We start from the raw sequence: 22,548 nt of genomic DNA, 5'->3' as shown, positions 1-22,548 counted from the left end.
ACAACAAAAATCCTGTGTTTGTTTACCCTTGTGGTTTCAATGTAAACCACATAGCCACGCCCACTCCTCAATATACTAGCGTGCTTTCACGCAATGCAAACCGCCAACCCCACCTCATGAATATTCAGTAGGAAGGCTACGTTCGTTTTTTGACAGGTAGCCGTAAACGGAAGCGGAAATTTCCGCTTCTGGAAAAGCCTCTCATCATCATCTCTCCTGTCCATTCTTCCAAAAGGTTGGTATTACAATATAAATATATACGTATAGTATCCATCAATAAATCAGATATTTTGTCGCTGAGCTGACGTAAGAAGCGATGCTATGTAACTTAAATCTTTAGCTAAGACGCAGTGTATGCTCATGCATTAGTATCCTCCTGTTTTAAGGCGATGGCTCTCCATTCACCAAACCAATATCAGCTTTTGCAGGCGTCAGATTACAGTCAGGGCACGATCAGACATGATGCGACAGTTAATTCTATATAAATAAAGCGATCTAGTTCATCATGTCATGTCTATGTGATGGTCATCAAATGATGCTCTCATGTACATTACCTTAGAGGTGTTTGGTGTCTGCAGCCAGCATTGGTTGATGTCTATAGTGATAAATAAATCAGCGATCATTTGGATCACATAGCATTTGGGAAATATTAAGATTGGATTTTCTGTTGAAAATAACATAAAATCAAGCATTATTGATAGCTGGATAATGCTGTTTGAAAGGATATTGGCTGTTGATGTTATTATTATTAATAAATATATAGTCTTTAGCTATTATGAATATATGCTCTTCTATATACCAAAGAGTAGCACATAAATAATCTTTATTTTCTACTAACTTTGACAGAATGTAAATTTCTGGTCGAAATATTTCATCGAAACACCATAGTTACAGAGTCTATCCTCATATTTATGCTGTATAGGTCTATAAAGTCTCCATAGGGAAAGGCTCATGGACTGAAGTGCCTGTCAGCGATTGAGAAATTCAGTCAACAGCCATTTTTACATCCTTTACTTAGCAGGTAAGTGGAGCAGAATAATTCAATGATGAATATCCTTTTAATTTCATTTGCATTTGTGATATTGTTAATAAACTATTCATAATAGCAGATGTATCATATCCTCTGATTAGGGTTCATTTAATTAATACAGTAACTAAAACTAAAATATAAGCTAATGAATAATGTTTTTTTATTTAATAAAATAGAAAAAGTTAAACATATTTTATTTCAGATAATTGCCAAGGCTGCATTTTTCATTTTCATTTAGTTTAACTTTAGTTTATAACTAAAAATGAACAACTATAGAGATATATAATAATTACTAAAACTTTTCCTAAAATTGAAAATGAAAATGGAAAATATTAAAACAAAAACTAATATTATCTCAATAAAACTAAAAAAAAAAAACCACTGGCTGATATATAACTTATATTGTAATTAGATTAATAACATAACTAATAGTGCCTGATGCTGTATTATAAAGGATCTGTTTCCTAATTATCAAAGTTATCAAACAATGATTTTGAAATATAAGAAGCCATTTTTGATCCATGCTGTATTTGCAATGAGTAACAATGATGATCCTACTTGCATTTTTGTGGAACAATGTGTACTTTACAATAAAAAATGTAAAAAACTATTTCAATTCCTTAAAAAGGTCTAGGACAAAACCGCCATCATGACTCACTCAATGCTGCGACGCCAACTGAAGAACCTTGTTCAGAACTTCTCCGAGGCAGAGGTCAAGGTGAGTTTTTCCTCTTACTCTTTTGTCGACCCCATTCAAGTCTTCAAGGTGAGACTTTTGTCTGTATCAACTATAAGTCAAGTCACCTTTATTTATACACCGCTTTATACGATAAGATTATTTCAAAGCAGCTTTTAGAGTGTTAACTGAAAATTGTTTCAATAATGCTGTACAGCAGCTCTAAAAGAAAATAGTGTCATTGTTCAACTGATATCAGTTCCGGTGTAAAGATAATCAATTATTAAATTAGTTCATTTCATCTGCAGAAAACAGTGAAGTCATCGTCCAGCTCAGTTCAGTTTTTATCCGATAATGTCAGTGAAATCAAATCAATATTGTTGAGTTTGAGCATCCTGAAATATGCAAGCCAGAGATGACAGTGTCAAGGACCCAAAACTCCATCAGGTGACAGAATGGAGAAAAAAAATCCTTGGGAAAACCAGGGTCAATTGTGGTGCCAGTTCTCCTCCGGCCAATGAACGAACACGATCGGATTATGATTCATGCTGAAATCAGATTGCGGATCGATAGCATTAAAATATTCATCTAGTTCCTTTTGCTTGAAGATCGGATTCATCACATCGGTGTGGAGCTGAAGCTGGCCGTAGGGTGTGTGCGGAGGACCTGTCTGGTTCTTGTGGTCTCTGCTGACGATCTGTGCCAATGACTGTCATGTCGACCATGCCTTCACAGGGGACTGTCTAGTTGACAGGATCTTTGCTGACGTTCAGGTCTGCATTGTGGTTGTGTCTAGGTGTAGGTCCAACATCTGATCTGGATATGGACCCGATCCGGCTGACTACGGTAACCTCGGGATAAACAGAGAGACTAATATTAGCATAGATGTCATTCTTGTTACAATGTAACAAGTACATCAGGTGTTATAGAAAGTGTTCCCGGTTCCAGCTTGACCTCTTTTATGCAACCTAACAATCACATTATAGAAATATGATGGGTTAAACCTGTTTTTAGACAATATATTAAACTGACAGAGTGTGTCTGCTTCCCGTTCTAGGTTAGGAAGTCGGTTCCAAAGTTTAGGTGCTAAATAGAAAAAGGATCTACCGCCTGCAGTTGATTTTGATATTTTTTGTATATTATCAACTGGCCAGAATTTTTAGATCGCAATAGACGTGAAGGACTATAATGTGTTAAGAGCTAAGCCATTTAGTACTTTGTAAGTAATGAGCAAGATTTAAAAATGTATGTGATGTTTAAAGGACAACTCCGGCGCAAAATGAAGCTTTAGTCTAATTACACATTGTTACCTAGTCAACCGTTAACTGAGATTTGTTTTCATGATTGCCGAATGTAAATAGTTTTATCTCTAAAAACAGTTTAGCCTATAACGCTAGTATAATGCTAGTATATAGGGCATAGAGTAATGACAAATAAAAATCGCTTGTTATTACCACTAAAAAGGCTCAAAATAGCCCCACACTAACACGACAGCATAAAAAGAGTCCCTACATTCAAACCGAAGCATTGAGAACTTTGTCAGTGTCCATACAGTTTAATAAGCAGATGTTTTATACACACAGTAAATTTCGCGAATTCAGGAAGAAGCCATCTTGGAAAAATAGTCTCTACCAGTCAATCTACGAACGCCGATCCAAGTGCGCTGGTGAGATGTGAATAAGGTGATAAGGTGAGCGCGAACAGTAGGCTACGTGTACATATTGAAGACAAGTAAACGGTTTGTGTTTGTGTTTCTCCTGGAAACAACGGATCATATGAGATTCTGCACAGTTCAGCGCACTTGGATCGGCGTTCGTAGATCGACTGGTAGAGACTATTTTTCAAAGATGGCTTCTTCCTGTATTCGCGAAATTTACTGTGTGTATAAAATATCTTCTTATTAAACTGTGTGGACACTGACAAAGTTCTCAACGCTTCGGTTTGAATGTAGGGACCCTTGTTATGCTGTCGTTTTGGTGTGGGGCTATTTTGAGCCTTGTTAGTGGTAATAACAAGCGATTTTTATTTGTCATTACTCTATGCCTTATATACTAGCAGTGAACTAGCGTTATAGGCTAAACTGTTTTTAGAGATAAAACTATTTACATTCGGCAATCATGAAAACAAATCTCAGATAACGGTTGACTAGGTAGAAATGTGTAATTAGACCAAAGGTTCATTTTGCGCCGGAGTTGTCCTTTAATAGGGAGCCAATGCTGTGTTAACAGATTCGGGCTTATATGGTCATTCTACCTTGTTCTAGAGAGGACTCTAACTGTTGTGTCTTGGACCAGCTGTAGTATGTTTATTAAGCGCGCAGGGCAACCACCCAGTAGGGTATTACAATAATCTAGCCTTGAGGTCATGAACGCATGAACTAACTTTTCTGCATGTGTCGTAATTTACTGTAAAAAATAATCCTGTAAAAAAACGGTAAACTACTGGCAGCTGTAGTTGCCAGCATCATTCCGTAACTATACGGTGTGTTACTGTTTTTGAAATTAACAGCCAAAAACCGTGTTGTCAGCTACAAAAAAGTAACACACCTTATAGTTACAGTATGATGCTGGCAACCAAAGCTGCCAGTAGTTTACTGTTTTTTTACAGGATTATTTTTTACAGTGAATTTCAAAAACAGTAACACACCGTATTTTTACAGTATGATGCTGGCAACCACAGCTGCCAGTAGTTTACTGTTTTTTTTTAGGATTATTTTTTGCAGTTTTTTAAGATGGAAGAATGCAGTTTTACAGATGATAGAAATGTGGCTTTCAAATGAAGGGTCATTGCATTGTGGGATACAATTTTTATACTATACAAATTTCTTTACTGAAATCTTTTATTCTTAGATATCTGCCATCCATATATTCAATTCATATTCTATGAGAATAAGCGATTCTGAGTGTATCTTTTGTACCCAGTGCAGATTAATTTACATTGTTGAGACAGAAAACTCTGAGTTATTGGTTAGTGTTTTATACGTTGGATATATTTTGTAGGTTCGGGAAGCAACCTCTAATGACCCCTGGGGGCCATCGAGCTCCCAGATGGCCGACATCTCCGACCTGACCTACAATGTGGTGGCCTGTAACGAGATTTTGGCCATGCTCTGGAAACGCCTCAATGATGACAAGAATTGGAGGCACGTGTACAAGGTGAGTGAAGGAGAGAACAGAAGAGAACAGTCACCGGGTTTAAAGGAACCGGATTCTGAGCTTGCTTGCCTGCTCAGACTGATTGAATATTTATAGCAAGTGATCGTTATTGCGACTCTATCGTGCACCCGATCATGTTACCTGATTGGTGGCTGGGTTTTTTTTTTGTCAGCAGGGCATTGATGCTGCCTCTGCAGTGTTTGATTATGTACAGGCAGGATTTTCCATTCAGCTTCACTGCCATGATGTTTCTTCCTCCGATGTTTACTTACAGCTTTTGTTTTGTTATTGAGAGAGTGAGAGACAAAGAGAAATACAGAAAGAGAGATTGAGTTACACTATATTTAGTGGTGCTAGTTTAAGCATCATGTAGAAATACATTTTAAAGGGGCCCATAACACCCATTATTTTTTATTGTATTACTAATAATAATAATAGAAAACAATTTTTTAAAGAAAGATTCAAGTTTATTTATAAAGGACATTTAAAAACAACACGTTATACCAAAAGTGCTGTGCAATCAAAAAGAAATAAAGTAAAACATTAAATTGCCTATTTTTTACTGAATTAAGTTTTAAAAAAGATCTAATAAAACATGCAAATAAAACCCCTTGCAAATCAAAACATCTCAAACCACGTCATAGGGTAAAGAGAAACATGCGTCTTCAACCTAGATCTAAATATTGCCAGTATGGAAGAAGAGCTAACAAAAAACAATTGTGCATTCCACAACCTGGCGGCTACAACTACAAATGCCTGATCACGCTTGGATTTCAAGCAGGATGAGGAACAGAAAGAAGTAACTGATTTGAATGAAGAGACCTAGGTACAGAATAAAATTTAAAAAAATCAGAAATGAATTGTGGGGCTAGACCATGCAAGGATTTAATTGCTAGCAGAACCTTAAATTTGATCTCTATAGCTAACTGGTAACCAATGTAGGGAAAGGGAGAACAGTACAGGGGTGATATGTGCTATTCCTTATATGAAAAAGTAGACTAAGACAAACCCACATATAAGCATTGCATCCAACTGGATTGTGATAAGTGCATGAATTACTATTTCCATGTCCTTCTGACAGACGAACAGTTTTAATTTGGCAATGGACTTGAGATGTAAAAAGCTTCCTTTAATAACAGCATTTATCTACTTCTCATATAAAACGCCAGAATCTTAGATGACACCCAACTCTATCATGCAAGGTTAAACAAACAGAGTACCTAACTGATTGTCAAGGTCAGTGATACACAATAAAGAACCAAAACCAATGGCCTCAGTTTTATTCTCATTAAGCTTGAGGAAATTGTCAGACATCCATAATTAAACTTCCTTAAAACATGAGATTACTGATGGAACAACAATCGTTTGACCTGACAGGAAGGTGAAGTTGTGTATCATCAGCATAATAATGATAAACTACACTTTACTTTTGAAAGCTAGAGCCTAGAGGAAGCATATAGGGAGAACAAAAAAAAAACAGAGGATCCAAAATAGAGCCTTGTGGAAAAAAAAATTGCAAAAAAAATTATTTTCCAGATAAATGCTGATCTTTTACACTTCAGATTAATCAAATAATCCTGGGAATACACAAAAATATTTAACAGTTTTCAAATTATTCTTAAACAGCAAATCAGCATATTAGAATTATTTCTGACGGATCATGTGACCTTGAACTTTAGAGTAACGTCTAAAATTCAGCTTTGACATCATAGGAATAATTAAAAATGTTAAAATACATACAAATAAAAAAGTTATTTTAAAATGTTGTTTCACAATATATTTTACTGTGTTTTTGATCAAATAAATGCATTCTTGGTGAGCTTACAGTAAATGACTTCTCTCTAAAACATAAAAAAAAAAACTTACAGACCACAAATTTAAATGTACAAGGAAAGGATTGTCAAAACACCTAACAGATCATGTTTTTCTCTTTTTTCATCAACAGTCTTTAACCCTTCTTGAATATCTGTTGAAAACGGGCTCTGACCGCATCCCTCAGCAGTGTGTGGAGAACATTCACATTATCAAGATCTTAGTAGAGTACCGCTTCACAGACAAGGATGGAAAGGACCAGGTACCGCAAAATATTTGATTCTTCTACACTCATTACATTAATAATAGATGATAAAGGTCTTAAAGCTTATGGATAATGGATTTGCTCTTTTAGGGGGTGAATGTGAGAGAAAAGGCTAAGATAGTGATGGTGCTGATTGAGGATGAGGAAAAGAGGAAAGAGGAGAGGGCATTTGCTATGAAGACAAAAGACAAGTTGACAAAGGCTCCCACTGGTAAGACTCATGAACCCGTGAGCACTTTTCTTGCATATATGAGCTTCACGTCATATTCAGTTATTTCAGTTTCCGGTGGGTATTACACATATTACGATTGTTAAATTTATTTAAAGGGACAGTGTACCTGAAAATGAAAATTGTGTCATGATTTATTCATTTTCGTTCTTCCATGAAACACAACAATATATTTTTTTGCTGAACCTCCAAAAAGGACATAAGAAGCACTGTAAAAGTAACACATACAACTTGTTATTGTACTTGTTTATTATCTACAGTATATTAACCATTCACTTTTGTTGTATTTCTTTATGAACCTTCAAACTTGGAAAGTCTGTAGGTCTGCTATAGTGCTTTGGTCTCTTCTTATTTTTAAATCTATTCACACTTTTATCTTTAACATACAGATTCAATATAAGTTTGGGGTTGATAATATTTTTAAATATAATTGCAATTTAAAATAACTGCCTTCTATTTTAATATATTTTAAATGGTAATTTATTCTTTTGACGGCAAAGCTGAATTTTGTCCTTGAGATGTCCTTCAGAAATGATTATAATATGCTGATTTGGTCAAGAGACATTTCTTATTATTATCAATTTTAAAGATGCTGCTTAATATTGCAGTGTAAGCTTGTAAGCTTTTGGTCTTGACTCTTTTTTTATTATTATATCTATTTAACTCTCTTTTTTTATGTCAGCATCCTCTGCTGCAGGACCAGAAAAAGAAAAGCCAGAGATCCCCCCATATACAGGGCTGCCCTCCCTGGACAACATCCCATCGGTGGCTGACCTGACCGCTGCCATGGCCAAGAAGAAGGAAGAGCAAAAACGTCTGGAGGCCGAGAGGAAAGAGGCAGAGAGACGGGTAAGCAGACTGATCAATAACTTTATTGTATTCGAATTGAGTGTTATCACAGTGTCTGACTATTATCAGACTGTCTAAGCTGACATGATGGAAATGTGTGGATTCAGGCAAAGGAAGGTGACACAGAGCCAGATCTTTGGGAAAAAGGAGCAACGGCAACACCTCCGTCCAGCTCGGACCCCTGGGGAGCCCCATCCGACGCATCCAACGAATCCGCCCTTGCTACCAACGACCCGTGGGGGGCCTCGTCTGATGAGGCAAAGGAATCCAGTTCAGCTTCTAATCCCTGGGGTGAATCTGCTGATGGGAAAACCGAATCTGCACCCGCATCCAATGATCCATGGGGAACATCTGCCAGTGCCGAGAATGGTTCTCCACCTGCCGCCAGTGACCCATGGGGTGACTCTGCTGGAATTTCGGAGAATAATTCAACGAATGATCCATGGGGGGCTGAAACGGCGAAAGACTCTGACGCAGCAATATCAGATCCATGGGGAGCACCGGCGGATAGTGTGCAGGATTCAGCACCTGCAAACTCTGACCCGTGGGGGGCATCACCAGTCACGTCTGATCCATTTGGCGATGGTTCAAAAGCAGATAATGACCCTTGGGGCACAGCAGGTAAAAAGTGGCTTAAAAGAACAGATACATCACATATGACATGAGCTTTTGACTCCCTGACAATTATGTTACTGTTTACACAAATGTTACTGACAATTGCTTCAAAATTTGGTGAATTTACACAACAGTTTTTTTGTTTTTTGTTTTAAACCTAATTAACAAATCAATGATGTTCTTTTGAACTTCCTATTCATCACATAATCCTGAAAAAAGTCTCATGGTTTCCAGAAAAACATGAAAACATTGATAATAAAGAAGAAATGTTACTTGAGCTCCAAATCAGCGTATTTGAATGATTCCTTAAGGATCATGTGACACTGAAGTCTAAAAATTCAGTTTTCCAATAAAACAAACCAGTTATGCTGTATAATATTACTATAGACATTTTATTACATTTTGCAAGATGTAAACAACACTGGTCCAGAAGCACTTCCTGTTTCAGTTTTTTAACACTACATAAAAGCTGGGATTAAACACAACCAACAGAACATATAAAACTGAATCAAAAAGTTAAACAAACATCTTTAAGATGTTTTCTTTACATGTGAAATAAAGAAAACAGTTACAAACTGAAACAGGAAGTGTTTCTGGACCAGTGTTGTTTACATCTGGCAAAATGGTCTGTAATATGTATTACAGATCAAATATTAATGCTGCTTTGGTGAGCATAAGAGATTTCGTTTAAAAACATTATTGAATTTTACCGACCTCAAACTTTTGAACATTCGTGTAAATGTAAATTACAGTTTAAACGAAACACTAATAAGTAAGTGATGGTGTTATGTCAGATATGTCAGATTTCACATGCTCCATATTAGAGCCAGACCGATATATCGGCAGACCGATATTATCGGCCGATATTAGGCATTTTCCAAACTATCGGTATCGGCAGTTATAATGGCCGATAAACGAATATTTCAAAAATAAAATAAAAACGGACGAAACACGCTTGAACCATGTCATGAGTGTTGGAGTTGTATAGTTTGTCCACCAGAGGGCACTCTACACCGTTCCTGTTGACAACACTCGTTGAGTGGGTCACGATACATACATTGCTTGAATAACAATTAAAAGAACATCCCCATCAGTTCTCTTAACTCAAATAAGCATGACAAAATTTGTGACTATCATGTCCAGTTTCAAATAAATAAATAAAATATCGGCCGATATATCGGAATATCGGATTTTAAAACCCCAAAATATTTGTATCGGTATCGGCCTTCAAAATCCTTTATCGGTCGGGCTCTACTCCATATGATTGTTTAAACTAACAAAATAAATGTACTTTCAGGAGAATTACACTAAAAGCTCACTTTTCCACCTAATCATTGTATTTCTTACTCTCAGCATCTTCACCCCCCACTGCGAATGACCCGTGGGGTGCCCCATCCGCTGCTGTGACGACTGGTGACCCTTTCGGTGATGGGGGTAAATCAGATCCATGGGGAGGTTCCTCTGAAAACGGTACTAATGGAACAGCTTTCTTTCTCCATTCGTGTCTGCAGTCTCAAATCTTATTTTCCATGGTCAATTAACAGGTTAACTTAGTCTTAAAGGAACAGTTCACTTAAACATTCAAATTCTGTCATCATTTACACACCCTCAAGTTGTTTTAAACCTGTATGAGTTTCTTTATTCTGCTGAACATAAGTTGATATGATATTTTGAAGAATGTCTACAACCGGACAGTTGATGGACTTCCATAGTAGGAAAAAAATACTATGGAAGTCAATGGGGTCCCTCAACTGTTTGGTAACTGTCAAATTTATTTTTCTCTCAATAGGTGACACTTCTACAAAACCTGCTGAGGAGACCAAAAAGCCAGTGTCCTTCCTCGGAGAAGGTGCTTCATTGGTGGACTTGGACTCTCTTATGTCAGTCAAGCCCAAACCGAAACAGCCCCCTCTCAGCTCCATCCCCACTCAAAAAGCCCCGGGTAAGGAGGGCTGAGAGAGAGAGAGAGAGAGACACTGACAATAAGAGCGACTGAGAATAAAAGAGAGAAGCACTGTATAGTTATCTGTTTATTTTTGAGTGTTTGTGATGCGATGTTTTACAAGCCTAGAGTTCATATAGTCAGAACATAACCTGTACGTAGTTGATGTTGATCCCATCTCAACCTGCTTTATCCCTGCTTCTATATGCTATCCATTTCCCTTCTCTCTCCCTCCCTCCCCATCTTCCCTTTTTGGTTTGCACACTTTCAACTTTCATCCTTCCCAGGTGTTTTGCCAGCCACAGGTTTTAGCAGACCATTGGGCGGCAGCATATCGAATGCAGGCGGTTCTGTTGCACAGCCATCCATTCCAAATTATTTTGGTTTTAATGCCATGACACCCTGTTCCAGTGGCCTCTCCCCCTTAAACTCAGCCTTTGGGGTGCCTGCCACCCATATGGCATCTCCAACCCAGAATGCAAGCCTTTCAGCTTTGACGATGCCCAACATGGGCTTTCCCATGGCTAACCCTCACACAGCGGCTAGAATGGTACGACCCAGCACTGCTGGCCCTCTTATTGGTGAGTTTTCTTCTATGTCTCTCACAGGAAGGGTTACCCCACAAGCTCCAGTTCTTCATCGACCTCCATTGGTTTGGGGCTCTGGAACTGGGGCAGTTGGGAAAGGAAATAACATTTTTTGAGGTCTCTTCATCCCTAGCCTTCTCCTTTCCCCACCGCCTTCATCGATCCTAATTGATTATGTGTGTGTATAAGTGTGTGCAAATATTTAAATATTAATGAGCAACAATATACCGTATGTTTTATGTTTTGGGGAAAAAAAGCATGCATACCCCTGCCTTTCCAACATGATTGAAGCAGGTGTTTGGTTAATTCACTTGTTGGAGTTTTTCAGTGTGTTTTAGAAGATAACTGGCTTATCTACTGGAATATCTGACCTGCCACTGGCAGATTTTGCAAAAGTTTGGGGCCAGTAAGATATTTTTAAGGAAATATATGCTTTTATTCAGCAAGGACACTTCATCAGTAAATGCATTAATGTTACAAAAGAATTGAATTTCAAATAAATGCTGTTCTTTGGAACTTTCTATTCATCAAAAATCCTTAAAAATGTATCATGGTTTCCACACACACTCACAAAAAAGATATTAAAGGAGTAGTTCACTTTTAAAAACACTTTTGCTGATAATTTACTCACCCCCATGTAGGGTTGGGTATCGTTTGAATTTGAACGATTCTGATTCCGTTTCCGATTCCTTGTTTCGATTCCGGTTCCTAACGAATTTGATTCTGATTCTTTTAAGAGGCAGGGTCAAAAAAGTTTAGCTAACCTTGCTAACCAACGGTCTTTCGGAAGGAAATAATCCTTTCTGAAGGAAATACTCCTTCTGTCACAAATACACCTTTCGTCACAAATTTTGCATTTTGCCGAGATTTCGTTATTTTTAGAAAAGTGAAGCCGCACTTTGGACCGCCGACGTAAGCTACTCATGTTCGACCAGTGCGGTTATGCCAACACTTCCGGTAGACGCTTGGTGTTGGTGTTGTTCAGCGGTTTCTTCTTCCGCTCGGCGGACTGTGAATATCGAAACTAGGAATCGAAATTTTAACTTTTGAACGATTCCGGGAAAAACGAAAAGTTAGTCCCGGTTCCAATCGATACTCGATTCTCAATACCCAACCCTACCCCCATGTCATCCAAGATGTCCTCGCCTTTCTTTCTTCAGTCGAAAAGGAATTAAGGTTTTTGATGAAAACATTCCAGGATTTTCTCCACATAATGGACTTCAATGGGAACCAAACGGTTCAAGGTCCAAATGAGAGTTTCAGTGCAGCTTCAAAGGGCTTTAAACGACACCAGGATCTTATCTAGGACCCTTCGAATCATGACTCGAAAAAAAGATTTGTTCATTTTGATGAACGGGTTTGAACAGGAGAGTCACGAACGCTCATCACAGAACAGAGCAAGGTGAAACTTTTTAATTTTTTTAAATGACCGATTGTTTTTCGCTAGATAAGACCCTTATTCATCGTCTGGTGTCGTTTAAAGCCCTTTGAAGCTGCACTGAAACTCTCATTTGGACCTTGAACCGTTTGGTTCCCATTGAAGTCCATTATATGGAAAAAATCCTGGAATGTTTTCATCAAAACCCTTAATTTCTTTTCAACTGAAGAAAGAAAGACGTGGACATCTTGGATGACATGGGGTTGAGTAAATTATTAGCAAAAGTTTTTTTTTTTTAAAGTGAACTACTTCTTTAAGCAGCTTTAGCAGCAAATCTGGATTATGTGACACTGAAGACTACTGAAAACTCAGCTTTGCTATCACAGGAATAAATTACATTTCCAATATATTAGAATAGAATACCCTAATTTTAAATTGTAATATTTCACCGGAATGTTTTACTGTATCATGTTTCAGTTTAAGCCTTGATGAGCCCAAGAGACTTTCAAAAACATTAAAAAAAATCTTAGTGACCCCAAACGTAGCTACATAACATAGCTGGATAAACATCTAACTTGCTATGAGGAGTTAAAAAAAAACTGATTTGTATTCCCAAACATACCTGAATAACCAAGGAAGCCACCAAGTTGGAGACCTAGACGTGCTTTGACATTGTAACCATCATTGAATATATTTGTCTTTTATTGCTATTTTAAGCATAAAACACAGGATTGTGCATATTGAAATATCCATATGTGGCTTGTAGTGATTATTATGATTAAAAAAAAACATTCCAGTCATAAACAGCTTTATGCTTTAGTTGGTTACGTCAGGTATGGGGTGTATTAAACTTTTAGGGTCCTAAAACTGAACACCTCAATTTTCCTTTCTTTTTTGGGGGGGTTATGTTATGTGGTTTGAAATTGATCTGTTCTTTAGTCAAGGTAACATTGTAAGTGGCGATCATGCACAATATTTGTTGGGAATTGTTGCTTATTTAAGCAAGTTAACAATATGAGAGGAATAAGAGATTACATGAAGAGAAAGATATAAAACGTTTGAATATTGATATAAAGAAGATTCATGTTCAGTTTGCTGTCTGTTGCAAAATATGTTTATTTTTATTGTTGCATTTATTTATTTATTTATTTATTAATCTGACTTTTTCTTTTGGTCATTTATCTGAAGGAAGAGTGTGCTGTAAGATCAAATTCATTATAATTTGATGAAATTTAAAAAAAAATGTATGAAAAAAGCATATATTTTCCACATCGGCTATAATTATAGGTTCAGTTACGATTTTATATTGTATTACAAATATATTTATTTATTTATTTAACCAGCTATGGTAAACCTGTGGTGTTACCTGTGAAAGTGCACAATTTAAGAATAAAGTGACAAGATCATTGAAAAGCATATCCTTCATTCTAGTGACTTTATTATTTGCGTTATGTTTCAGTTTCAGCCAATTCATTTAAATTGGCTTTTTATCAAATGGGCAAAAAAGTTCATTCTTGATTGACTGCAAGGCTTCATAATGAGGAAAGGAGCTAACATAACAGATTAAGTTAAAAAATCTTAAAATGAACTCACTGTAAGCCCTATTTCTATTAATTACCACATAAAATCATTATCTGAGTCATGTTATTGCACAATAGTCTTTTAACCACCAGGGGGAACATGATTCTATTGGGATCTCCAAGACTCACCATTTCAGTTTTCCTGTAGAGAAAAGATTTCAGGGGGAAAAAAACAAACAAACAAAAAAACACCACAATTCCATAATGTAATTTTATTTATTTATTTTCACAGTTTTCCGCTGCCATTTATACTGAACCTGTAATCATATTCGTAACCTTTATAGGCTACTGCATCCTTAACTGATGAAAGAAGAGAAATAAAGAATTGTCCGACACTAGTTATTTGGCTTGGTTTTAGATGTGGTTCATGAAGATACAATGCTGTCTGAAAAGCTCTTAAGATTATATAAATAAAATACATGTGTTTGTGAGGACTTGACACTGTGAACATCTAAAGAGAATCCTTTAATTCAACAGTCTTACATGGAGGAGATGAATGTAACCTGGTTGTGGGCGAAGAGAGAGAGAGAGAGAGAGAGAGAGATTTAAATGGAACTATAGAAAGAGGCAGAATCGAAGGAACAGATGGACTTGGGCAGATTAAGTGAAATCTGGGTGGGTTTGTCATGAACATACATTCAAGGATGAGAATGAATAAAAGAAAAGAGACCGTGAGATAATAAAAGTGAAACTGCAGAGACAGACGCACGTTGGCTGAGGTGGGTTGTATTTCTATTTTTTCTGAAGTTGTTTGTGATCAACATTTGTGTGTAGGTTTTCTTAAATAAAATTTCTTTCGGACATGAATTTTGCCTTTATTAAAAATGTGGGGAGAAAAACGATTTTATTTTGAATTTAATTTAATTGGCTTTTTTTTTTTTTTTTTTGGAATGGAATTTTTTGTAAGAATTATATTACCAGTTGCACTGCATATATACCTGCAAGTATATCGTGTAATTATTCATTCCTCATTTGATCATAAGTATTTAAATATCTGTGTTGAAATTTATACATATATGGATGGATGGATGGATGGATGGATAGATCGATAGATAGATGGATAGATGTTGCTACAGTGAATGCTACAGTGAAAATCTGTTAATTAGTTACCAGAACCTTTCCTTGCTATACGGTAAATAACTGTGATAGATCTAATGGTAAATGTAATGTAATTTTACTGTAAAATACCATTAAATTTACAGTTTTTAAAGGGATACTCCACTTTTTTGGGGGGGGAAATAGGCTTACCACTCCCCCAGAGTTAAACAGTTGAGTTTTACTGTTTTCAAATCCATACAGCCGATTTTTTTTATATATATAATTAGAAGAAAATCAGTAACCAGACAGTTTCTGGTCTCATTGACTTCCAAAATATACTATGGAAGTCAATGAGACCAGAAACTGTCTGGTTACTGATAGTCTTCTAAATATCAGAAAATCGGCTGAATGGATTCAAAAACGGTAAAAGTGTTTAACTCTGAGGGAGTGGTAAAATGAGCCTTTTACAAAAAAGTGGACTATCCCTTTAAAGTGAAAATGATCAACACATTGTATAAATTGACATTCCCACAATTCCCTGTGTGACACTTCACATTTGATGTATTTTTGTTGAAACTTTTTCTAATCAGTTATGACATTTAATGTTGTTAATTTAATGTTTATTGCCTTTTCATGTGTGTTACCATGATGTTTAATGTGTGAGTGAATGACACTGTGCCGCTTCTATATATTAACATTAAGTTTCTTATGGAAGAGCTTAATGTGATGAGCTTCCATATATCATGTGACTCTCATCACTGCTGTGATTGTTGGTTGTCAGTGTATTACAGTGGTACAAAATAGATATTAATACTTCAATTAGTTGATAATTTAACAATAAATCAGATAACAAATATGCTTTATTTCTGTAAATTAAGACTACCGTATCTGACTACCGTATTTTATACGGTACATTTCTGGCAACCAGTATTTTACCGTAAATTGAACACAATTTTTTTTACAGTGTTGATATTTAACATTTTCACATGAAAAAAAAAAACTATATTTACACAGATCTAAATATTTCAGAATACTGAAGATGTCATAATACATTTCTCTGGTCTGTGGATAGGTGTTCCAGGGGGCTCTGGATGGACCAGGACAGACAGATGTACCTTTTAGATTAACCAAGATCATGAAGGATTACAAAGAAATAGACTATGGTGATTAAGACATGGAATAAGTACGAAATACTCTGAATGTTGTAATCTCTCCACGAAAGAGGCCAGGTGGGAGAGATGGGCAAGAACAAAGAGAAGAAACAAGGTCCTTCTTGATTGAACAACAACAAACACATCCGAGAGACACATTCAGCATAAAGATTTCCTTTGACTTTGGGTGCTTTGAGGACATATTGGCTATATTTGTTGCTCGTGGACTGAGGGAACATTTGTGGATTTTTCTCCCGGCTGTGAAAAAAATTGCGTCTTTTATATGGAATCCTAAGAAAGGCATTGGCAAGTGTTTTCACTTCCTCAAATCCGTCTCATTTCCTTTCCTTTCCCTCCTCAGCTCATCATCTCACTTCCACAGACCTTAAATTCTGCATCTTCAATTCCTATTCATTTCCCTCGCTCATGGACTCCTCCTCTCTGACTTTTGACATTGGCATGCGGCTTCAATCATGTTTAGTAATCTTACTTTCCCATACTCCACTGCCCGCATTTCCTCCTCAACTGGAATTTCATCTGTAGGTGCATATGCATGCAAAGCTTCTTTCTCAGAGCCTGGATGTTGTCTTTTCCTTGTTATCTGCTTTATCAGGTACTATCTGTATCATTCCACCATGTTGGAGCAGATGTCTCGCAGGAGTCGGTCCTTGCTGTCTCTTTCGCTGACCTCTCTGGCCCTAGCGCTCTCTGTGCTGGCCTTCTGCACCTCATATTGGTGCGAGGGCACACATAAAGTGGTCAAACCTCTCTGTCTGTCGCCTGTGAAAATGAAGAACTGCGGACAGAACAACAGCCAGCCTTACACAGCTGGTAAGGTTGTGTCTACACCGGAAAACTGTTCGCAAATAAGATCCCAGTTCTAGCTTTGCATAAAACACTTGACTAGGATTACTAGAGTGCAGTCTCTTATACATACAGATTTTGTCCTGAATAATCTCCTGACATAACCTATTGCACTTTCAAACTGTTAAGTTCAGAGATTTACATCAGTACTTGCTGTAGTGTAATCTTTTGTCAAACAACCTTTACAAATCTAATAGATCATTTTAACCCCACTTACACGGAGGAAGATTATCACTACATCTAAATCTTGTGGGATTCAAAACGAAGGTTTTCATTCAGATTAAGTGAACACTGAGATATTTACATGCAAGAGAGATCCATTCTAGTCCAAAGCAAAAATGATGGTATGTGTGTATACAGGAGCAGTCTGCCTCTTTTTTCCATTGTTTTTTCATGGAGTTAAATTCTCTCTCTTTCCTCAGAGGTCCCAACAGCAGACCCTAAGAAACCAGCTTCCAATGTGACAATGTCCCCAAAGCAGAAGGAGGAAATGGACCGAATAAAAGCCAAAAATCTGGCAAATGCAGTCCATTACATCTGGGAGACGGGAGAAGACAAATACATGTTGCGCTACTTTCACACTGGCTTCTGGTTGTCCTGTGAGAAACACAGCGAAGGTGCTTGTGAGCGTTTATGCATCTGTGCTTCTTTCTGATGCATGTTCATTTTTAAAGAAAAAATTTTAAAGCAACAAAACATCAAAATTCACTTTTGCGGACAGAATTGTTTTGACAATATTTGGCTGGATTGAGTCTTGTAATGTTCTTCATATAATATTCATCCAATTAATGGAGTAATTCAAGTACAATTACACATAAACAACTGTCACGTGGTCATCTGTCAAAGCTGTTCTTGATACTAATGTCCTGATTCAGTCCCTTGAACATCTGTTTCCTGCTGTGCCATTTCTTTCCTCTCATTTATCTGACATTGGGTCACCCCAGTTCTCAACATCTGCTTCAACAAGTCAGACTTACACAACTCAGAGGACACGCCTACAAGTTTCTTAAGTTACATAAGCATCACTGTTTTAAATGCGATAGATAGATAGATAGACAGACAGACAGACAGACAGACAGACAGACAGACAGACAGATAGATAGATAGATAGATAGATAGATAGATAGATAGATAGATAGATAGATAGATAGATAGATAGATAGATAGATAGATAGATAGATAGATAGATAGATAGATGGATGGATGGATGGATGGATGGATGGATAGACGGACAGACAGATAGATAGATAGATAAATAGGATGGATGGATGGATGGATGGATGGATGGATGGATGGATGGATGGATGGACAGAGAGACGGATGGACAGATAGATGGACGGTTGGACATACAGACGTATAGATAGATAGATAGATAGATAGATAGATAGATAGATAGATAGATAGATAGATGGATGGATGGATGGACGGACGTACAGACGGACAGACAGACAGACAGACAGATAGATAGATAGATAGATAGATAGATAGATAGATAGATAGATAGATAGATAGATAGATAGATAGACGTACAGATAGATGGATAGATGGATGGATGGACAGACAAATAGACAGACAGACAGATAGATAGATAGATAGATAGATAGATAGATAGATAGATAGATAGATAGATAGATAGATGGATGGATGGATGGATGGATGGATGGATGGATGGATGGATGGATGATGGATGGATGGACGGACGGACGGACGGACGGACGGACGGACGGACGGACGGACGGACGGACGGACAGACAGATAGATAGATAGATAGATAGATAGATAGATAGATAGATAGATAGATAGATAGATAGATAGATGGGTGGATAGATAGATAGATGGGTGGATGGATGGATGGATGGATGCATAGGTGAAGACTGTGCTTATTCTTCACAGGTGAGAAATGTCGGAGCTTTATTGAACTGACCCCTGGAGAAACACAAGGTGAGACATTTATGAGTTGTACATGTAGAAAAACTGTTCATGAAATGTTTCTGAAATAGCTCATTTGTATTTCATATGCTGTAGGAGTGCTGTGGCTCTCAGTCATATCCGAGTTTGCATACATCAGCCTCCTGGCGATGGGCTTCCTTCTGATGTGGGTGGAACTGCTGCTCCTGTGTCTGAATAAGGAAATGCATGCGCTCAAGATCAATGCTTTTGCTGCCATGTGTACTGTGCTGTCTGGTGAGTTTCTGAGAGCTTTGGTGAAAAACATGCTTCTTAACAGAGACAAACAGGGACAACTATATCTTTTCTACATTTTAGGTCTGATGGGAATGGTGGCACATATGATGTATACAACAGTATTCCAGATGACTGTCAGCATCGGGCCCAAGGACTGGAGACCACAGACCTGGGACTACGGCTGGTCGTTTGCGTAAGTCTCCATCTTTCTCTTGTCCATACTTTTATTTGCTCCCCTTTATATCTGTGTTTTTCTTTTCTATTTCACCTGTAATATACAATGGGCTCCAATAGTCTGAGATGACATTGAAAGACTCATTATATTATTTAAACCGGGAGATAAACTAAAAGTTTTATAAACATTATGTTTGTTGTCATATTAATTAATAAATTATATTAAATGTTAAATAAAGAACTTAACTTGTTTTTTTCATAACTTTATATGTTTTTTTTCATATATCACACACAAATGTGTGTGTGTGTGTGTATTCTACAGTATATACTGTGTATGTATGTGTGTGTATATAAATAGTCAACGCATTCTCACCCCAAGGCGTCACCTTTGACCATGCTTCAATATTTGACGTTTTAGGTGCCCTTTAGCGTCACTTACATGACGCGATCCTACGGCGTCATCTAACTGACGCTAAAGGAAAGCGTCAGTTAAAGGACGCGGTTAGGTTTAGGTGTGGGGTGGGGGTAGGGTACACGCGATCCTAGGGCGTCATCTAACTGACGCTAAAGGGCGCCTAAAGCGTCAGATATTGAAGCATGTCCAAATGCTTCCCAAGGCGTCAGTTAGGTGACGCCTTGGGAGTGAGAATGGGCTGAAATAGTATAGATAAAAAAAAAGATATTTCAAATAAATGATGTTCCTTGCTGCTGTTTAACTTTCTATTAATTAAAAAATTGCATCAAAGTTTCCTTAAATTTAAGCAACACAACTGTTTTCAACATTGATAATAATAAGAAATGTTACATGTGCACCAAATCAGTATATTCAAATATTTCTGAAGGATCATATGACAGTAAAGACTGGAGTAATAATGCTGAAAATTCAGCTTTTCCATCCAAAAATAGAATTAAAAGACAACACAAGTATTTTAAATTGTAATACTATTTCACAATATTACAGCTTTTACTGTATTTTTTGATCAAATAAATGCATCCAATAAAATCTTACCAAACCTTTGAACTTTAAGTTGCAAATTATCATTTAAAAAAAAAACAAAAAAAAATGTTTTGACTCCTAATTTATTTCACACTTAAGCCTCCATTGGTGCTCCTCCACAGCATGGCGTGGATCTCCTTCAGCTGTTGCATGGCAGCGGCCGTTTTCACCCTGAACTCTTACACCAAGACTGTGATCGAGATGAAGCACCGTGCCCGGATCCGTCTGGAGGAGGCCCGTGCCGCCAGCCACGCGCCGCCCTATGATGAGGTCATCACGACCGGTGGTGGGAGCCTCTACTCGGTCAGCCAACTGGTTCAGCAAAGCCAGAAGGGTGCGTTTATCGACACTGTGTGGACCCCCGGGGAGGAAGTATCTGGTGGGGGTATGGTGGGGGTGAAAAGTCCTCACGGACTGGTGCTGGTGAGGGGGTGCGGGAGAGAGGGATGCGAGGACTGCGAGAGAGAAATGGATGAGGTGGAAGATGAGTTGGAGAGGGACGGGAATGATGAAATGTGCTGAGGAGACATGATAAAAAGGGACATTCGCACAGAAGTAACGCCCAACTAAACTGCAGGAAGTCCTTCGTCATTGGCAGCATCAGTGACCAAGTTTACATGCATATCATTTTCCAATTAAGATCCATACTTTGGTTAAGCCTTTATTCTGAAAAAGACGTTTACATGTATTGCAGCCATTAAAATATTCCTTCACGTAATCAGCATATTCCGAATAAACATGTGAAGTTTCGTATCGTTTTATTCTTTTCTCAAAACAGAGTCCAGAGTCATTTTGGACTGTAATTAAAGCATTAAATGTCCTTTAAAATGATAGTTATACTTTGAAATTAATTTTTGAGATGTTTTAGCTTACCTCAATGGGCATCCAAGATGTAGGTGTCTTTGTTTCCGCAGTAGTTTCGATTTTGATATTTTTAGGTCAAACCGTTTTTGTCTATCAGTCATATAATGCAGGTCTATGGTCACCACCTCAAAGAGCATGCACAGAGAAGTCCAGATTAAACATGATTTAATGACTCGTAAATGTAAGTACACATTAATGGCCTAAGACACGAAACGAGCGATTTGTGTGAGAAAACGAACAGCATTTATATTGTTTTTACCTGATCTGAAGGCGCGGGTACTTCGGTCTGCGCAAGCGCCAGAAAGCGCTGGAAAGCCCCGGAAGAATCTCTGCATAAACAATGAGTGACGTACACGCGCGGGAGATCAATTCCAGCGTTTTCCAGCGCTTGCACAGACCGTTTAATTAAGATCATGTTAAATTTGGACTTCTCTGTGCATGCTCTTTGAGGTGGTGACCATAGACCTGCATTATATGACTGACAGACAAGAACGGTTTGACCTAAAAATATGCCCTTGAGGTAAGCTAAAACATACCAAAAATTAATTTAAAAGTGAACTATCCCTTTAAGTACTTACAATTGCACACAAGAGTAGGACCCCGTGTAGGACCAAGAGTTTGTTCCCTCAATGATTCATATCGAGAGTTTACTTCAGGAATTCTAGGAACATTTGTGCTTTCAATTATGTCTCGTTCGGATTACATCTGGCTCTCTATCTTATGTCAATCTGTACGTCTATTCTCCACTTCGTTGGATTTTTTTTTTTTTTTCACCATGCACAATATCACATAATCTGAATATACAACAAGATGGAGTGATGGGCAGATTACAACAAACAGAGGAATCCCAGCAGCTTTAGACAGATGCTTTCAAAAGCTTGACAGAAGATTATGTGAATAATCTCCCCAGAATGAGGAATGCTACGAAAAGAAAATCAAAATCACAGTGGACAAGAGAGGAGAAATGCTTTTCTTAAGGGAATGTTGTCGCAATGGTCAGATTACAGCATTCATATTATGGTAAAGCAGACATATGAATGTATGAATATGAATATTCAAATCAAAATTCTAATAAAAAAAAGTTAGCTGTCTTAGAAAAGACTTGTGAGATGTTGTCTTTACGCCACTGTAATGCAATAATAATATTACAGTGTAATA

At 37.4% G+C, this 22,548-nt stretch overlaps 2 protein-coding genes across 3 annotated transcripts; both read left to right on the top strand.

Moving 5' to 3' along the window:
* Window positions 1–117: 117 nt before the first annotated feature.
* Window positions 118–11,320, top strand: epn1b (epsin 1b). 2 transcript variants are annotated; one of them, XM_089123323.1, is made up of 11 exons: window positions 118–235; window positions 923–1,021; window positions 1,659–1,748; window positions 4,706–4,861; window positions 6,807–6,935; window positions 7,029–7,149; window positions 7,850–8,016; window positions 8,124–8,637; window positions 9,985–10,101; window positions 10,421–10,573; window positions 10,861–11,320. In XM_089123323.1, the coding sequence occupies exons 3-11, from the start codon at window positions 1,680–1,682 to the stop codon at window positions 11,274–11,276; spliced, it is 1,842 nt and encodes a 613-aa protein (XP_088979449.1). In that variant the 5' UTR covers window positions 118–235; window positions 923–1,021; window positions 1,659–1,679; the 3' UTR covers window positions 11,277–11,320. The 2 variants fall into 2 exon arrangements, with proteins under 2 accessions (XP_088979449.1, XP_039534730.2); XM_039678796.2 differs by lacking the exon at window positions 10,861–11,320 and having other exon boundaries at window positions 10,421–10,714.
* Window positions 11,321–16,629: 5,309 nt separating this feature from the next.
* On the top strand, window positions 16,630–21,276 carry LOC120483635 (germ cell-specific gene 1-like protein). Its single transcript, XM_089123324.1, has 6 exons — window positions 16,630–17,138; window positions 17,594–17,788; window positions 19,065–19,112; window positions 19,197–19,355; window positions 19,437–19,548; window positions 20,649–21,276. Exons 1-6 carry the CDS (start codon window positions 16,781–16,783, stop codon window positions 21,046–21,048), a joined length of 1,272 nt encoding a protein of 423 aa, XP_088979450.1. The 5' UTR covers window positions 16,630–16,780; the 3' UTR covers window positions 21,049–21,276.
* Window positions 21,277–22,548: the final 1,272 nt, after the last annotated feature.

The sequence above is a fragment of the Pimephales promelas genome, chromosome 18, assembly GCF_988280905.1.
Source record: "Pimephales promelas chromosome 18, fPimPro1.hap1.1, whole genome shotgun sequence".
Lineage (NCBI taxonomy): Eukaryota > Metazoa > Chordata > Actinopteri > Cypriniformes > Leuciscidae > Pimephales > Pimephales promelas.
Note: the sequence above shows the minus strand (reverse complement) of the source record. Positions and strands in the feature narration are given on the sequence as shown.